Below are 15,404 nucleotides of genomic sequence, written 5' to 3'. Positions count from 1 at the left end.
AGCCACTGATAACTACTTTTTGAATACAGATTTTCAACCAGTTGTGCATTTGCCTTATAGTTATTTCAACTAGACAACATTTCCCTAGTTTGCTTATGATAATATAATGTGGGATTGTGTCAAAAGCCTTATCTTAATCAAGATATACTTACTGCTTCCCTTCTATCCAAAAGGCCAGTAACCCTCTCAAAGTAGGAAACTAGGTTGGTTTGGCATTTTTTTCTTGACCAATCCATACTAGCTATTCCTATTATACTGTAGGTGCTTACAAACTGATTGTTTAATAATTTGTTCCAGTATCTTTCCAGGGATTGAAGTTAGGCTGACTGGTCCACAGATCCCAGGGTCTTCTTTGCTCCCCTTTTTTAAAAAGAAGTATTATGTTTGCCCTTCTCCAGGCCTCTGGGATCTGACCTGTCCTCCAAGAGGTCTTGAAGAGAACATTTAATAGTTCTGAGGTTGCTTCAGCTAGTTCCTTAAATCCCCTAGGATGAATTTCATCAGGCCCTGTTGACTTGAAACCATTAAACTTATCTAAATATCTTTTAACCTGTTCTTTTCTCTATTTTGGGTTGCATTCCTTCTCTCTTCTTGTTAATACCAATTGTGTTGAGTATCTGGTCACCATTAATCTTTTTAGTGAAGACTGAAGTAAAATAGGCATTAAACACCACAGCCCCTGATGTTATCAGTTATTAGCTCTCCTTCCCTGTTAAGTAGAGGATCTACACTTTCCTTCATCTTTTTCTTGTTCCTAATATATTTAAAAAACCTTTTCTTACTGCCTTTTATGTCCCTTGCTGGATGTAACTCATTTTGTGCTTTAGCTTTTCTGATTTTGTCCCTATATGCTTGTGCTATTCTTTTGTACTCCTTCTTATTCATCCATGCTTCCATTTTTTGTAAGATTCCCTACTGATTTTCAGGTCATTAAAGAGCTCCTGATCGAGCCATTATGGCTTCTTACTATTCTTCCTATCTTTCACGTTGGTATACTGTAGTTGGCAGTTGTGCCTTTAATACTGTTTCCTTGAGAAATTGCCAGCTGTCCTGAATTCCTTTATCCTTTATCTTTTCTTCCCCAGGGACCTTACCTACTAGTTCTCTGAGTTCGTTAAACTGCTTTTTTGAAGTCCATTGTCCTTACTCTGCTGATCTTGCTCCCCTTTCCTTAGAATCCTTCAGAAGCACAACCAGTTCCTCCACTTTCTGAAACAAAAACTTGTCCCCAGTACATTCCAAAAACTTAGAGTCATAGAGTTGAGGGCCAGAAGAGACCACTAGATCATCTAATGTGAGCTCATGTCTATCACAGGCCACCAACATCACTTAGCACCCACACTCCAAACCCAATGTTCAAAATGAGACCAAAGTATTACAACCCACAGGAGACTGGACTAGTACAAGCCACAGGCAGAGAATAGGAGGGACCAAGGGGCACCAGTACTTGAGGCCCCATAACGGCTAGGAAATGGTTAAATGAGATATACCCAGACAATCCTGGCAAGTGACCCACACGTTGTAGAGGCAGGCGAAAACCCCACAAGGTCACTGTTAAACTGACCTGAGGGAAAATTCATTCTCTATACCACATATGGCAGTCAGACCCTGAGCATGTAAGCAAGAATCAGACAGCGAAGCACCTGAGAGAGAGAGAATGCAATGTGCCACTTCAGATCCCTGACCTACCCTACTCAATGCCCCATCTCCAGCCACGGCCATCCCTAATGCTTTAGAGGAAGAAGATTAAAAAAACCCCTCCTTGAATATGTTGGACGGGGAGATCTTCCAGACCCCTGCTGGTGGCTGTCTGAACCCTGAAGCATGAGCTTTAGGAACTTAAGAGATAAACTGAAATGAACTCCAGGACTGTCGAACCCTGCCTCCCATCATCACAATCAACCTCCTCATACAATTGTACTTATTGGACATTATGTCCTGGTACATTTCCCTTTCCTTGTCCTGCTGGGATTCCTGGGCCTTTCCCCTGTCCTCCTTCCTTCTCCATGCTGTCAGTCAGACTGGCCCTTCAATCCCTTTGTTCATAGTCTTATGCAGCACTGGTTTGTAGGATCTCTCTGAACACGTCTTCTCTCTCTTCCTCCTCAGGTTCAAGCATTCTGGGGCTATGGAGGGGGCACCCCTCAAGGCCATCATAGCAGAAGCTGTTGATGAAAACTGAGATGTACCAATGGATTTACAGTCATAAAAGAAAGGAAAAGATAAGTTTCTAAATTCCCTTTTCTCAATCCCATAAACAATTTTAATAAGAAATGCATATTGAAATTTCAGCTTTAGAGTGCCTTGGCACAGCCCCAGCAAGACCGGTGCTTCCATTTAGGTGACCTAGGTGGTCGCCTAGGGCACTAGGATTTGGGAGAGCGGCATTTTGCTGACCTTGGCGGCAATTTGGCAGCAGGGGGGTCCTTCACTCACTCCGGGACCTGCCGCCGAAGTGCCCTGAAGACCGGGAGCGTGGAAGGACCGCCCCCCCCCCCCGGCCGCAGAATTGCTGCCAACGACCAGGAGCGCGGAAAGACCCCCGCCTAGGGTGCCAAAAACCCTGGCGCCGCTCTTGAACCCCAGCCATGGTGAAAATAGCCTGCCAGGGGCCGGGGGGGGAGGGGAGGAAGGATTTTCTGATACTTGAAGCAATAACATTTCAGTCCCTATTCCATGGGTACTGAGTGCAGGGCAATGGCACTGAATATTTGCACTATTTTCTACAGGAGGTGCTGATTTTAGCTGATATCTCACTCCTTAGGATAACAAAGGCACAGAGCACAGCTACTACTGGTGTTCAGAAGCTGCCCAGGTCCCTATGCCTCCAGCCTGTTTACTTCAATTGTGCCTGCAAAACTCATTGCACAGTGGCATGGGAAAGAGTTCTATTGCGGAGGAAGGAATAATGCAGCCATCCCTAGAAATCTTTGGGAGAGGACTGCAGAGTAGCCCCATGGAAGTTTCATTGAGCTCTCTCAGGAGGATAAAATGGACATCTCTATGTACATAAACAAAGTGCTCCGCATCCTGCCCTGTCCTACTTGCCTCAGCCAACTGGGGAATGAAAAGGCAGCTGCCATCTCAACTTGTTTGTTTTACCTCTACCTCTTCTCATGTGAGTAAATCAGTGGAAAGTTGATACCTGTGATTTAATAACTTGGGGATGAGATGGGCTCCATCTTTAAATTTAAACACTGTGAGGAAAGATGTATGCACACACTTACCTGAGATCACTTCCCTTCATCAGGCTCATCTGTGCTTGCCTGGTGGGACTGGCTAGACTGAGGTGGAGTCTCAAACAGGTCCTGGCTTGCAGCATGGTTGGAGACCCCCCGCGGCATATCCCCCTCCTCTTCCACAATGTTCACAGTAGGGGTTTCTGTATCAGGCTTGTATGAGGTATCTATGGTGGTCTGTGGGGTGCTGGTGAGGTCTCCAGCAAGTATGGCATGCAGCTCATTGTAAAAGGGACAGGTTTGCAGGGCACCATCAGATCAAATGTTGTGCTCACTGGCCTTGTTATATCCCTGGAGAAGTTTCTTTGCTTTCATATGGCACCGTGGCTGATCGCTGTCATACCCTTTGCCAGCATCCCCCATGTAATCTGTTTGTAGATGTCCATGTTTCTACGGCTGGTCGATAGCTGTGTTTGCACAGCCTCTTCTCCCCACAGGGCCAGGAGATTCAATACCTCCTGCCTATTCCAGGTTGCTGTGCATGGAGCCGACACAGTAACTTGGATACAGTTGCGTACAACAAGGATGAGCTGATAGGTGTATTGCAAAGGTGGGCAATCGGGAAGAGGCATTTCAAAAACATCTAGAGAGTTTTAAAGGAGGGGTAGGGGAGTGGCTTGCTGTCTCTGTGACCCCTGGGCAGTAGAGTTTACAATTGTAACCAGACCAGTCACTGCTGCAGGGAATGAAGCATTGTGGGGCAGATGCTGGAAGTCTGTGAGGGTTGACACAGGTCACACATTATCTACACCAGGGGTCGGCAACTTATTGCATGTGTGCAAAAATGGCACGCAAGCTGATTTACCATGGCACGCTGCTGCTGGCCTGGGGTCCCAGCCGCTGGCCCTGTTCAGCCTGCTGTCGACCAGGCTGGCAGTGGGCTGAGCAGGGCTAGTGGCCGGGACCCTGGCTGGCAGGGGCCGGCAGACAGAACCCCAGACTGGCAGTGGGCTGAGCTGCTCAGCCCACTGCCAGCCTAGGGTCCCGGCTGCTGGCCCCGCTCAGCCCGCTGCCAGTCTGGGGTTCCATCCACTGGCCACTGTAAATGTAAAATGTATTACTGGCATGCAAAATCTTAAATTACAGCGAGTAAATGAAGACTTGGCACACCACTTCTGAAAGGCTGCCGACCCCTGGTCTACACTCACACTGTCAACTTCAGTAGGTCAACTAGGGCTCCCTGCTGTTCAGAGAGGTAGTTTTACTGCTTCACTGTAGCAGGGCACTTACATTATCCAGAAATAAATTGATCGTACGCACATGCACAAATAGGTTGACACAAAGTGACTTACGTTGACCTAACTTGGTAGTGTAGACCAGGCCTAAATGTGCTAGGGATGAGCCCATTCCAGAGCAGCCCCTGCACTTGGGGACGCCAACCACTCATTTTTTTCAGATGCACTCAGTGCTCTTTGGCTGCTATTGAAATTCTGGGCCCACATCTAAAATATCAGGTGCTCTGTAGTGTATTGAGATTTTGAAATGCTAATAGCAAATTGTTTGTTTTAACACTACATCTGAGCTGATCGAACTTATGGAGATATATTTTAAAATGTTTAAATGTAAAAAATTATATTTGAGAGGTGACATTCTACTGAAGAAACAAATATAAATAATTCAAGACAGATATCCATTTAGAAATCTAGTATCCAAAATTATATACAGTAGGATGTGCTCTCAGTAATGATGGTGTTAACTAGAAGAACCTAATTTACACCAGCTTAACAGAGCAGAATTTGGCTCCACGTGCACTGTTATCTACTAATAAAAAACCACCATAAAAATAGACAAGACAGAAAAACGTATGACGACACAATGTACTTGGTTAATATTTCAAAATTTTACGCCATTTTGATGCAATCACATGTACTTTATGCTAACATGGGCCATGGACTGTTTTTTGATCTTGGGGAACCACAGAAGTCTCAACAAGTGATACAATGTTTCTAGTTCTGCACCAAATCAGTTATGTACCCTTCACTGCCAATTGCTTATTAAGAGTTAAAAGCGGATGTGTTAGGTAAAATTCATTTATCAAATTGGTAGACTCATTGATAAAAGTATTATTTTGTGATTTCCTATGCACACAGGTTCCAGTGGGGGCCACCAAACATTAAAGAAACATAAATACATACCAATTGACAAATTAATTTACAAAGAAAAGCCAGAGATAGGAATAGAATGTGGTCCTAAGGTTTCCCACACAGCTGATTTGCCAGTTATTGTCAGTAGATGAAGATCAAGTCAGCAGGTTCTTACTTGTCTCTGTAGTTTCGGAGAGTTTAGTTATCATAAACGTGAGGGAACATGAGCGTAGGCTTGATTCAGGCATGCAGCGGGAACATGACAACAAACTCACCCATGCTATTCTAGTATCAGGCCTCTCTTGTACATAAACAATCAATAATACTGAGCTTGTGCAGCAGTTTTGTGATGTGTAAAGGTTGGCCAGCATAATAAGGGTTGTTTCATTTATGTCCTAAATATGTTTTTAATCTGTCAGTATCCAAATATATGTATCATGTTTTGAAAACAAACACCTCGGTTTTTCGTTTCTATCTGCTTGTCTCTGTGCATCTAACAACATCTATCATTATGACATCTAGCATTATGCTATGAGTACTTTCTACAGCACTGATGTTCTTTCTGAAATATTTATCAGTATTTCTACCTTTGTATTTAAAGAACATTTTGACTGAAAAAGCAACTCACAATCCTTCTGCAATGCACTCCAGCAAAAGTACATTTCCCCTTAGTTCCACTTTATTACTTGTGCTCCCCATTGGAGTTAAAAGAGTTGGTCGTCTCTCTGTCAATGGCTTGGCTAATTAAAAAAAAAATTAGAATAATGAAAACAATCAGAAAGATATTTTTCAAACTTACTTCCCAACCCAGCAAAAATCCATCTACTTCCAATACATATGAATACTGACAGTAAATATATTTATAGTCAGGTACGATGATAGCATATATACTAACATTAAAATGAGGACTCAGTTTCATGCATATGGGAATTTCAGAATTTAGCACAGGAGTTTTTCTGTGTATTGTTCATTTAATTCAAAAATCCTTTTGTAAGAATTTGCAGAGCTACAAAGGGTTAGGGTTTAGCTCAGCACACTAGAATCCTGTCTGGACATAAGAAACATTGTAATTTTGGACACATACATTAAAAACAGCCAACCTGTTTGATATTGTACTTGCATAGGCCCTGATTCTGCAATGTGATGGGTTCATATGGACCCTTACATCTGTGCAGAGCCCCACACATTTCAATTAGGCTTTGCATAGGTGCAGGAATCATATTGCAGGCTCTGCATAGGTGCAGGAATCATAATCAACATCTGATGTTTTTGGTACTTCCACTAACACCACAAATAAGACACAGAAAAAAACTGAACCAAATTAAACCTGTTGTATTAAAAAACATAATGAGAGTGACAAGATATATTGCAGTTTAAAATATGCTTTGCTCAGAATCTTCCAGTCCACAAAGGACTTTTCTCATAAACCTCAGCCATGTCTTGTCCCTTTAAGACATAATTTTAATTTGAATGTTTTGACAAACCTGAACTATATGATCAACTGCTTTCTTCACAATAATAAAAATTAAATAACATGGCCAATATATAGACATAAATCTAAACTCAAATTTATACACAGATTACTATATCTGTTCCAAAACCTTGATTTAATTCAAAGTCTATTACAGTATTTCATAACTCCATTTTAAAATATTAATGATACAGAAATCGGATCAGACTGTTTTCTGGAAATAAACATTATAAAAATACTCCAGTATTCTACTATAATAGCTTAAAACATAGCAGTCTGCTGTGGTATCTTTTTATATGGGCAGCAATATAAAGATTTATATGCCTTGTTTATCTGGACATAAGATATAGTGCTAAATTAAGTCATAAAGAACACATTAAAATAATTTTAGGATGTACCTAGAGCACCTCAAATACTAGTATATGAAACTTGCCTCTTCAGAAGGAAAAGAGAGAGAGAAAGGGGAGTATAGAAAAAGGCCACACTACAATAAACAATCTGCCCATTTTATGCACTGCAAAAACCCAGTCAAGGCTGTGAAAAATCCTGGCAAATTAACTTCTGCAGCCTTGTGTCACGTGCCAATTGAATGGATTTTTAATAACTGTACTCGATATGTCACTCTATTTGCAGGTCATTATTACCCTATTACAGAAATCCCACCCTTATGGTTTTCTCTCTAACTAAATTTAACTTTTATGTAGACAATTCAAAGTTGTCATCCTCCTGCTATATTTTGGTTTTCAGTAATTGAGGGTTAGTGTCTATAGAATCTCAGTTATGGAAAAGACCTCAAGATAAAGACAATAAAATAATAATATATTTTTTACCTATTTTCTGTCCATCACATAGAATGTAAAATTGTGGGGCCAGATCCTCAGCTGATGTAAATTTGTGTACCTCCATCAAAGTCAACTGAGCTAAGCAGATTTATACCAGTTGAGGATATGGTCCACAACGTAGAAAAACAGACCATTTAACATGGACTGAATTAGAGTTAATTAAAAGAAAAATATTCAGAATTTTATTTCTCTTAAGTTAATTTTACAAATACATTTAAAAGTATTAGACTTTTACATTTATGAAACAGATTAAAAATGAATGGCATATTAATTATTAAATATTAAGAGCATCTGTTAAAATATTTAAATCTACTATTAAAGCTTATGATATAGCATGTAATATTGACTAGTCCCAGTGATAACGAATGTTTCCATTTACCAATTAAATTAGAGGAAAAACATAAATGAACAGCATAATACAGAAGCAATTAGACATGTAATCTGTAAAATCTGCCAGTGTGACTGGATTCATTTGCTGTGAAAGCTGAGATTTTTGTTGTGTGTCATATTTTTGACATTACATCAAAATTATTTAAGTATTTTTAAAGGCTCACACTGCATCGTCCCTTTGTAAAGTGTGTATTATCACCAGTACTAAAGGATATATTTATTAGAAATTGGAAAGGGGAGTCAAAGGTAAGTAGCCATGGAGGTGAAGTTAGTTAACTAAATTCTACTATGAAAGAGGGAATACCAGTGGGGATCACCATAACTCACCACCATAAAAATCAGTGTCACTCAAATTAGCAGATATAGTTTCATTCAATGAATCCACTGAAACAAACAGAATATCATGAAGAATGCATACAGGTGGGGTAAATCAGATTACTGGGCATCAAACGTGAATCTCTATGGCCAAGTCGATTTAACAATACAAGCAGAAAGCAATATGTTTTTGCAGCTGTCTGCTGATTAATTCGTTTGAACAGTCATGATCACTATGAACTGGTGTACGCACATAGGATTGCCAATTCAAATTCAGTATTCATCATACTATAATCTTTAAATAAGTAAAATGGTACAAAATATAGGTGATCTGAGTGAGATATTATTGAAAAGGAAAAATGCAGTATTCAACGTAAAATTTTAAAGGCGAACATGGAAAGTAAAACAGCATGTATTATTTAGCACAGCTCATGTTTTTGCAAAGTATTTATAAAGAAAACTGGATATTAATATTTTAAAGTTGTATTGAATTATTTCTTATTTATTGTGATGAAGATTACAATTTCTCTGTCACATACAACTACTTAATCGTAGGCCAGCAACTGAAAAATCTAGATAAATACAATATAAATGTATAATTAAGAAAAGTAATACTTACTTGAAAACACCTTCACAGAAATAGGTTGCTTCTGCTGTATAGTCTGAGTGTGATTAAATCTCGCATAACAAATATAGTCCTCACGAGTGTCCTCTGGTTTTACATTAGAAAAATAAAGGTCTCCATTTAGACCTTGGGAAACTCTTTCATTTTGAGGCAGCCTTTGGAAAGCTAAGTAAAAACAGGGATACATTTATTTTCATTATAATACATAAAGAAATACATTAGTGATCTGTGGACCCCAGATGTGACCTACCTTCTGCCTTTTGTAATGTCTCATCTTTTTGTAAGTGCTATCAGCTGCTTCCTTATCTCCCCATAAAAATACCTTAGCAAATATAAAACCACAACAGGGTTGAGGCAGACAGCCTCAACTCTCTGCACACACTGCTGATGAGCAGCCTCTCTGCTGGCATGGCCCTTCCTGTTCTGTGGAACTGTGCAGCCTTACACAAGGAGAGACTGGATTTTATCCTCACTGAGTAACTATACTGTCTGCTGAAATTTTTCATAAGTAATTACAAATTACTTAGAACAGTAATAAAAATGGTCAAGAAATATGTTATTTATACAGATTTAATATAAACTTACAATTATCCATCCAAAATATTATAGGTGGTGGTAAGCCAACTGGAGGGCTGCAGTGAAGTACTAGAGGATCACCTTCTCTGACATGTTTTGGTTCTACTTTTTCTTTAGTCCACAAGGGGGATCCTGTAGAAGATAATTTTCACATTCATAAACACTCTGGATTGATAAAGTTCCAGAATTCCATGAAAGAACAATATGTGTAACATAATTAAAAAGGAACGGTCCTCTGACATTTACTGTGAACGGATTATAACTTCCACTTCTGAATAGTTGTGTTCTCTTTGGAAAAAAGAAAGGTTGCATTATATTGTTGTTTATACATTTTAGAGAATCATTGCTTTATTCTAAATAATCAGAAAGGGATTCTTCTGGGTAATCACTAACATTTAACAAGTTTGATTCTGGATAATGTAGAAAAGCAATGTATACAATTAGAAAAAACGCAAAGTGAGACAGTTCTGAAATGGCATTACATGTGGAGAGATTTAACAAAGACTATGGTTAAAAATAAGAGGAGCTCAAGAAAATACATTTGAGCTCAAGAGCTGTGATGTTTGAAAAGTACGACAATATAATACCACAATAAATTTTAAGATCTGGGGACAGGAGGGATATGTGTTTTTGTCTCAATATACTCCATGTTAGGGCTTTGGTTTGTTTTTTTTTAAAGTAATTACTTTGCAAGAACAGATTTTTTTTAAAGTACTCCACATCAAAGAAATACATTAAAGATTTACAATTCTCTTTTCTAATTGTAATGTTTTATACACTGTCCAATTTTAAACATGACAAATGAGTCAGACATACTGAAAACCAGGAAAACATATTGGGTGTTTAACTTACTAAGGAACTTTGGAGAAAATTGGCAGCTTTTCATGCAGTATAGAACTAAACCAGAATATCAGAAACTGTACAATTACCTTCTAACAAGATCGCTTTGATGATTAAAAAGATGTCTTTTTTTTTTAAGGAAAGGAGAAAAGAAAATAATTAAACCAAAAAGTTCACAATAAAACAAATAAGTACAAATGTTTCAGGTTTGATGAATTTTAGAGTTACACTTACTGGATGAGCGTATAACAATGTTATTGGAAATTGCTGCTCCACGTTCATTCCTTGCTGTACACTGATATATTCCTTCATATGCTTCTGCCTTTCCGCCATTCATAATGTTTATTACAAGGGTTCCTGAGTTTGGCTTCACTGTTACCCGGGCATCTTTATCTATATCAAAATGAGTTCCATTACGGGTCCATGAGAAACTAGAATCATAAATACAAGATAGGAAACTAATTACTAAAGATTTGGAAAAAACAAGAAAAATAACTTCAGAAAATCTCTTAATACCATAGAGATTTTTGTGTGTAGCATAAAAATGTGGCTTAAGAACAATATATTTGAATTATTTAACTGGGAAATGAAGAATAAACACACACGCTTTGAGACAAAAGACTTGGCTACACCTGTTAATAGGTGCCATTTTAAGGTCAGCAATTTTGCTATATATTATTTATATTATTTTAAATGACAAATTATAAATTATTTATAATATTTATATTATAAAATTACACAGAAGGATTGATAAACTAATCACAGAGAAAAAACTGCATTCATTTTCCACTAAAGATGATACAGTGAAATCTGCTAGAATTGATATTGTTAAAGCTGCATTAGCATTTCCATTATAAGCCCCATTATTCAAAGGGGTTTATAACTAGCCTGTAAGATTTTGATCTGGGCTGAAATGTGTCATATCAGGTCTCAGCAGAAGATCATGTCTCTTAATCAGTTTGTCCATTTTTTAAGTTACCAGAGTGAATAAAACGGTAACATTGTGGATTTGATTGCTTTTCACTATTCTAATTCAAACAGTAGTGATTTTATACGTTAAATTTTGCATTCGCCAAGGCCATAACAAATCTGTTACTTTTGGTGTTAGCTAAAACAACTGATGTTTTGTAAAGTAGCTGCTGAGAATGTACAGTATTACAATTCATAAAGATTTCTTTTCAGGAAAAAAAATAGATCCGTAGTATGCCACTCCTACTGCTCTAAAAATGCATTCATAATATATATTCTCTTACTTCCAAAAACACATTGATACAATGCTAGGATCATGATTATATGGCTGCACCTCATGAAGTGCTGAGCACATACAATCCCTTGTGTAATCAGTGGCTGCTGATACTCATTATCTCTCAGGATCAGACCCTTAAACATACAAAAGTCGGCCATACATTGCACATTTATATTTGATTACTAGTGAGATTTTTACTTATAAATCTAAATACATGTAGTACAAGTGAAATTCAACCAACTCAGCAGGGTTCACACAGCTTAAACTGTGGTATGTCCTCCTATGGTTGAACAGTTCAGGAGAGTTTCCGTAATCCATGAGCACCACGAGTGGAAGACAGATGGGGTTAAATTTTAGCTTCAGATAGATAGATGTGGAATGAGCAATGTAGGAGCCTGAACTTAGAACACCGAGATCTAAAAGCATGAGCTTCTGTTGCTCGAGCTAAAAAGGCAGCTTGTTAGCTAGAAGCAGCAGCATACTCAGAAGCCTCAATCTATGATTTAATCCAGGGGTTCTCAAACGTCATTGCACCGCGACCCCCTTTTGACAACAAAAATTACTACACGACCCCAGGAGAAGGGACCAAAGTCTGAGCCCACCTGAGCTCCACTGGGCCCAGGAGGGTGGCCAAAATCCAAGCCCCGTCACACTGGCGGTAAGGGCCAAAGCTTGAGCCCTATCACCCCAGATGGGGTGGGGGGCAAAGCCCAAGGGCTTCAGCTCCAGAAGGGGGCCAGTAACCTGAGCCCACCATCCAGAGCTGAAGCTGTTGGGCTTTGGCCCCGGGTGGTGGGGCTCGGGCTTTGGTCTCAGGCACCAGCAAGTCTTGCAACCAACTTTGGAGTTCCGACCCCCAGTTTGAGAATCCCTGGTTTATTTAATAGCAGGGGACAAAGAGGTACATTGCATTAACCCTCTCCCTAGTGAATTTCAGAGTTCCAAAGCCGTGCTAATTTCCGCTTGTGTCTGCAGGGATCTAACCCAGAACTACTTGATCTAAAAGATGAGCCTCTACTGCTTGACCTAATGGATCAGGTCAATTAGTTCAATCAAAATAAATATTTGGTCACATAGTGCCTATGAAAATAGGCATAACTAAACTCAGGATGTCCCTGCCTCGTCACCCCCTCCCTTTCCCCTCCGCCAACTTTTCTTTGGAAAATGCACTAGAAAATTCAAGCACTTCACAAACTACAGTAAGCATTACAAATTCATCATCTCACTCAACACCGAGTTTTTAAAGAATGTCATTACCTCTGTTAAAATAGAAATTCTGGTTCAGCATTAACGCTAGAGATGCTACCGCACTTCTGCAACAGATGTGTGACATTAAAAACATCTTACAATAAAAACATTGAGAGCACAGGAGAGAAAATCTCCCTGCTCTCGGGTCTGGTGTCCAGCATCACAACTCCCCCAGACATCAGAATGAACAATTCCATGAGAAGTCCTGCTCAGCCCCGGGTTGGAGTATGTCAGTGAGCTCTGTGGCAGTGAAGAATGCTTAGTATAGTTTGCATAGAGCACTGTGTGAGTGGAGCATGCTCAGTACTCAGAATGTTTGGTGAACTTTACTTCCAGCCTCTATCAAACATCTACTGAAAGTACACAAATGGTAATTTTCAGATGTTTATAAATTGAATAAATTCAGGTGGATTTCCATGGGGCACCAAAAAGAACCTCTCTTTGATCCTATAGTCACATCCCTGAATATTTTCAAGACCTCATTCTAAAAACTGGAGGGAATTAGAGCTTCTCAACAAAATTTGTAAGATTTTTTTTAACATTGGCAGTGGTGAGCTGGAGCCGGTTCGCAGGAACCAGTTGTTAAATTTAGAAGTCCTTTTAGAACAGGTTGTTCCAGGACAACCGGTTCTATAAGGGCTTTATTTAACAAAAGCTCCGGCACTCCGCCCCGGCCCCCAGCTCACTTCCCCCTTCTCTCCTGAATGCCCCCTTCTCCTTCCCCTCCCCTGCTTCTCGCAAATCAGATGTTCACGAGAAGCCTGAAACAAGCAGCGGGCACGTAGGTAATCTGGGGCGCAGGGGGAGAGGAGGTGCGGCAGGCTTAGCGGCTCCCCTTCAGCCTGGCACCCCTGGTCGAGTGCCCTCAGCCGAGTGCCCCTGGCTCCGGCCCTGTAGCTATCTCTGGCCCGTCTCCTGGTACCAGCACCGCGGCTCCAGCCTGGCCCGGGCCGAGCAGCTCTAGCCCCGTCCTGTCCCGGCCCGAGCCCCACACCCCCAGCCAGGGCCGGCTTTAGGATTTATGGTGCCCTAGGCGAGATTATTAAACTGGTGCCCCTGTGCCTGATCTGCTCTTGGCAACACAAACATAAGCTTATAGTATTGGAAAACTTGCCACATTCACATTATTAAAACCAGTTTAACTTAATTAAGCACACTGTAATGCTGATGGACTAGCACTAAAGAAGCAGCACTGTAGAAAAAATTCTGATATGACAGAATGATGCAACTAATATATTTTTTTTAATTTATCAAAATTTTATTGGAAATGTATATGAAGAGGTATTGAAACAAAGATTTGTTTTTAATTAAAAGCAATCTTTCTGGCTTTTTTGGCTGCAAAATCAGTAATAATGTCATCATATGACAAAGACAAAGTCGTGTCTTGTTCGATTGCAAGAGTAGCAAGACCAGTCAAGTGTTCCTGACTCATTGTAGAGCGGAGATAGTTTTTAATGAGCTTTAGTTTTGAGAAACTCCGTTCTCCTGATGCTACTGTTACAGGAATTGTCAGTAGAATACGAGTGGCAATGTACACATTAGGATATATGTCAACAAGTTTGCGGGTATGAATAAACTGTACAATGTCCATCACCGATTTTGCATGTGGCAACATTGATGACAGTGTACTCAATTCTTCGTACAGTTCAAGTCCATTTAAATCAAAACTATCACCGTGCTTCAGGAGGCTCTCTAGATTCTTGCACTTTGTCATTAGTTGCTCTTGTTTTCCTATTTTGTTGAATTTAGTTATGTCATACAAAAATCCAAACTGTTCATGATGTACTTGCAAGGTATTAAACCTTTCATCAACAGCAGATACTGCTTTATCCATCACAACATTAAAAAATTCAACCTCAAATTTCTTTTCTGGATCGTCTATGGGCATGACCTGCTGTACAGATTCTTCACAAAGAAGTGTCCCTGGCCTTTTTAACTCATATTAACTATGTATTTACTTTATGAAAGTTGGAGAAAACATTGTGAAAACGTAAAACATTGGCTGCCCAACTTCTGGGCTGGCAAAAGTTATACTGACTCACAAGGAAAAAAAAAAGCAGGAGAATCTTAGTACAACATATGGTCACTCTATACCAGGGGTCAGCCACCTTTCAGAAGTGATGTGCCAAGTTCACTGTAATTTAAGGTTTCTCGTGCCAGTGATACATTTTAATGTTTGTAGAAGGTTCCTCTCTATGTCTATATTATATAAATAAACTATTGTTATTATCTGAGGTCTTGGTCACCAGTCCTGCTCAGGCCACTGCCAGCTGAGTAAATGAAACCCCAAACCGGCAGCAGGCTGGTGGCTGGAACCCTAGACAAGGATCCCAGGCTCTGCTCAGCCCGCTACCAGCCTGGGATTCTGCTCACCCAGGCTGGCAGGAGGCAGAGTGGGGCTGGCAGCTGAGCTTCTGACTGGCAAGGGGCTGGCAGCCGGAACCCCGGAGTAGCAGTAGGCTGAGTGCTGCTGGCACCCCAGACTGGCAGCAGACTGAGCCACTCAACCCCCCACCGGCCCTGCTCAG

At 40.1% G+C, this 15,404-nt stretch overlaps 1 protein-coding gene across 26 annotated transcripts in view; it reads right to left on the bottom strand.

Moving 5' to 3' along the window:
* NRCAM (neuronal cell adhesion molecule) overlaps positions 1-15,404 on the bottom strand; it is a 364,115-nt gene that overhangs the window by 101,019 nt on the left and 247,692 nt on the right. For 21 of the 26 annotated variants that reach the window (XR_007772049.1, XR_007772048.1, XM_050936052.1 and 18 more), the window contains 5 exons: positions 10,617-10,813; positions 9,552-9,674; positions 8,961-9,131; positions 8,354-8,410; positions 5,952-6,063 (listed from right to left, as the gene is read on the bottom strand). Coding sequence is in view for 24 of the 26 variants with exons in the window: in XM_050936052.1 (XP_050792009.1) it covers positions 5,952-6,063; positions 8,354-8,410; positions 8,961-9,131; positions 9,552-9,674; positions 10,617-10,813 (660 nt within the window). In the remaining 2 variants the exon portion in view is untranslated. The remainder of the gene's footprint in view (positions 1-5,951; positions 6,064-8,353; positions 8,411-8,960; positions 9,132-9,551; positions 9,675-10,616; positions 10,814-15,404) is intronic. The other 5 variants (XM_050936062.1, XM_050936072.1, XM_050936064.1 and 2 more) reach the window with 1 other exon arrangement.

Source organism: Gopherus flavomarginatus, chromosome 1 (assembly GCF_025201925.1).
Source record: "Gopherus flavomarginatus isolate rGopFla2 chromosome 1, rGopFla2.mat.asm, whole genome shotgun sequence".
NCBI lineage: Eukaryota > Metazoa > Chordata > Testudines > Testudinidae > Gopherus > Gopherus flavomarginatus.
This window is presented reverse-complemented; position numbering and strand designations above follow the sequence as displayed.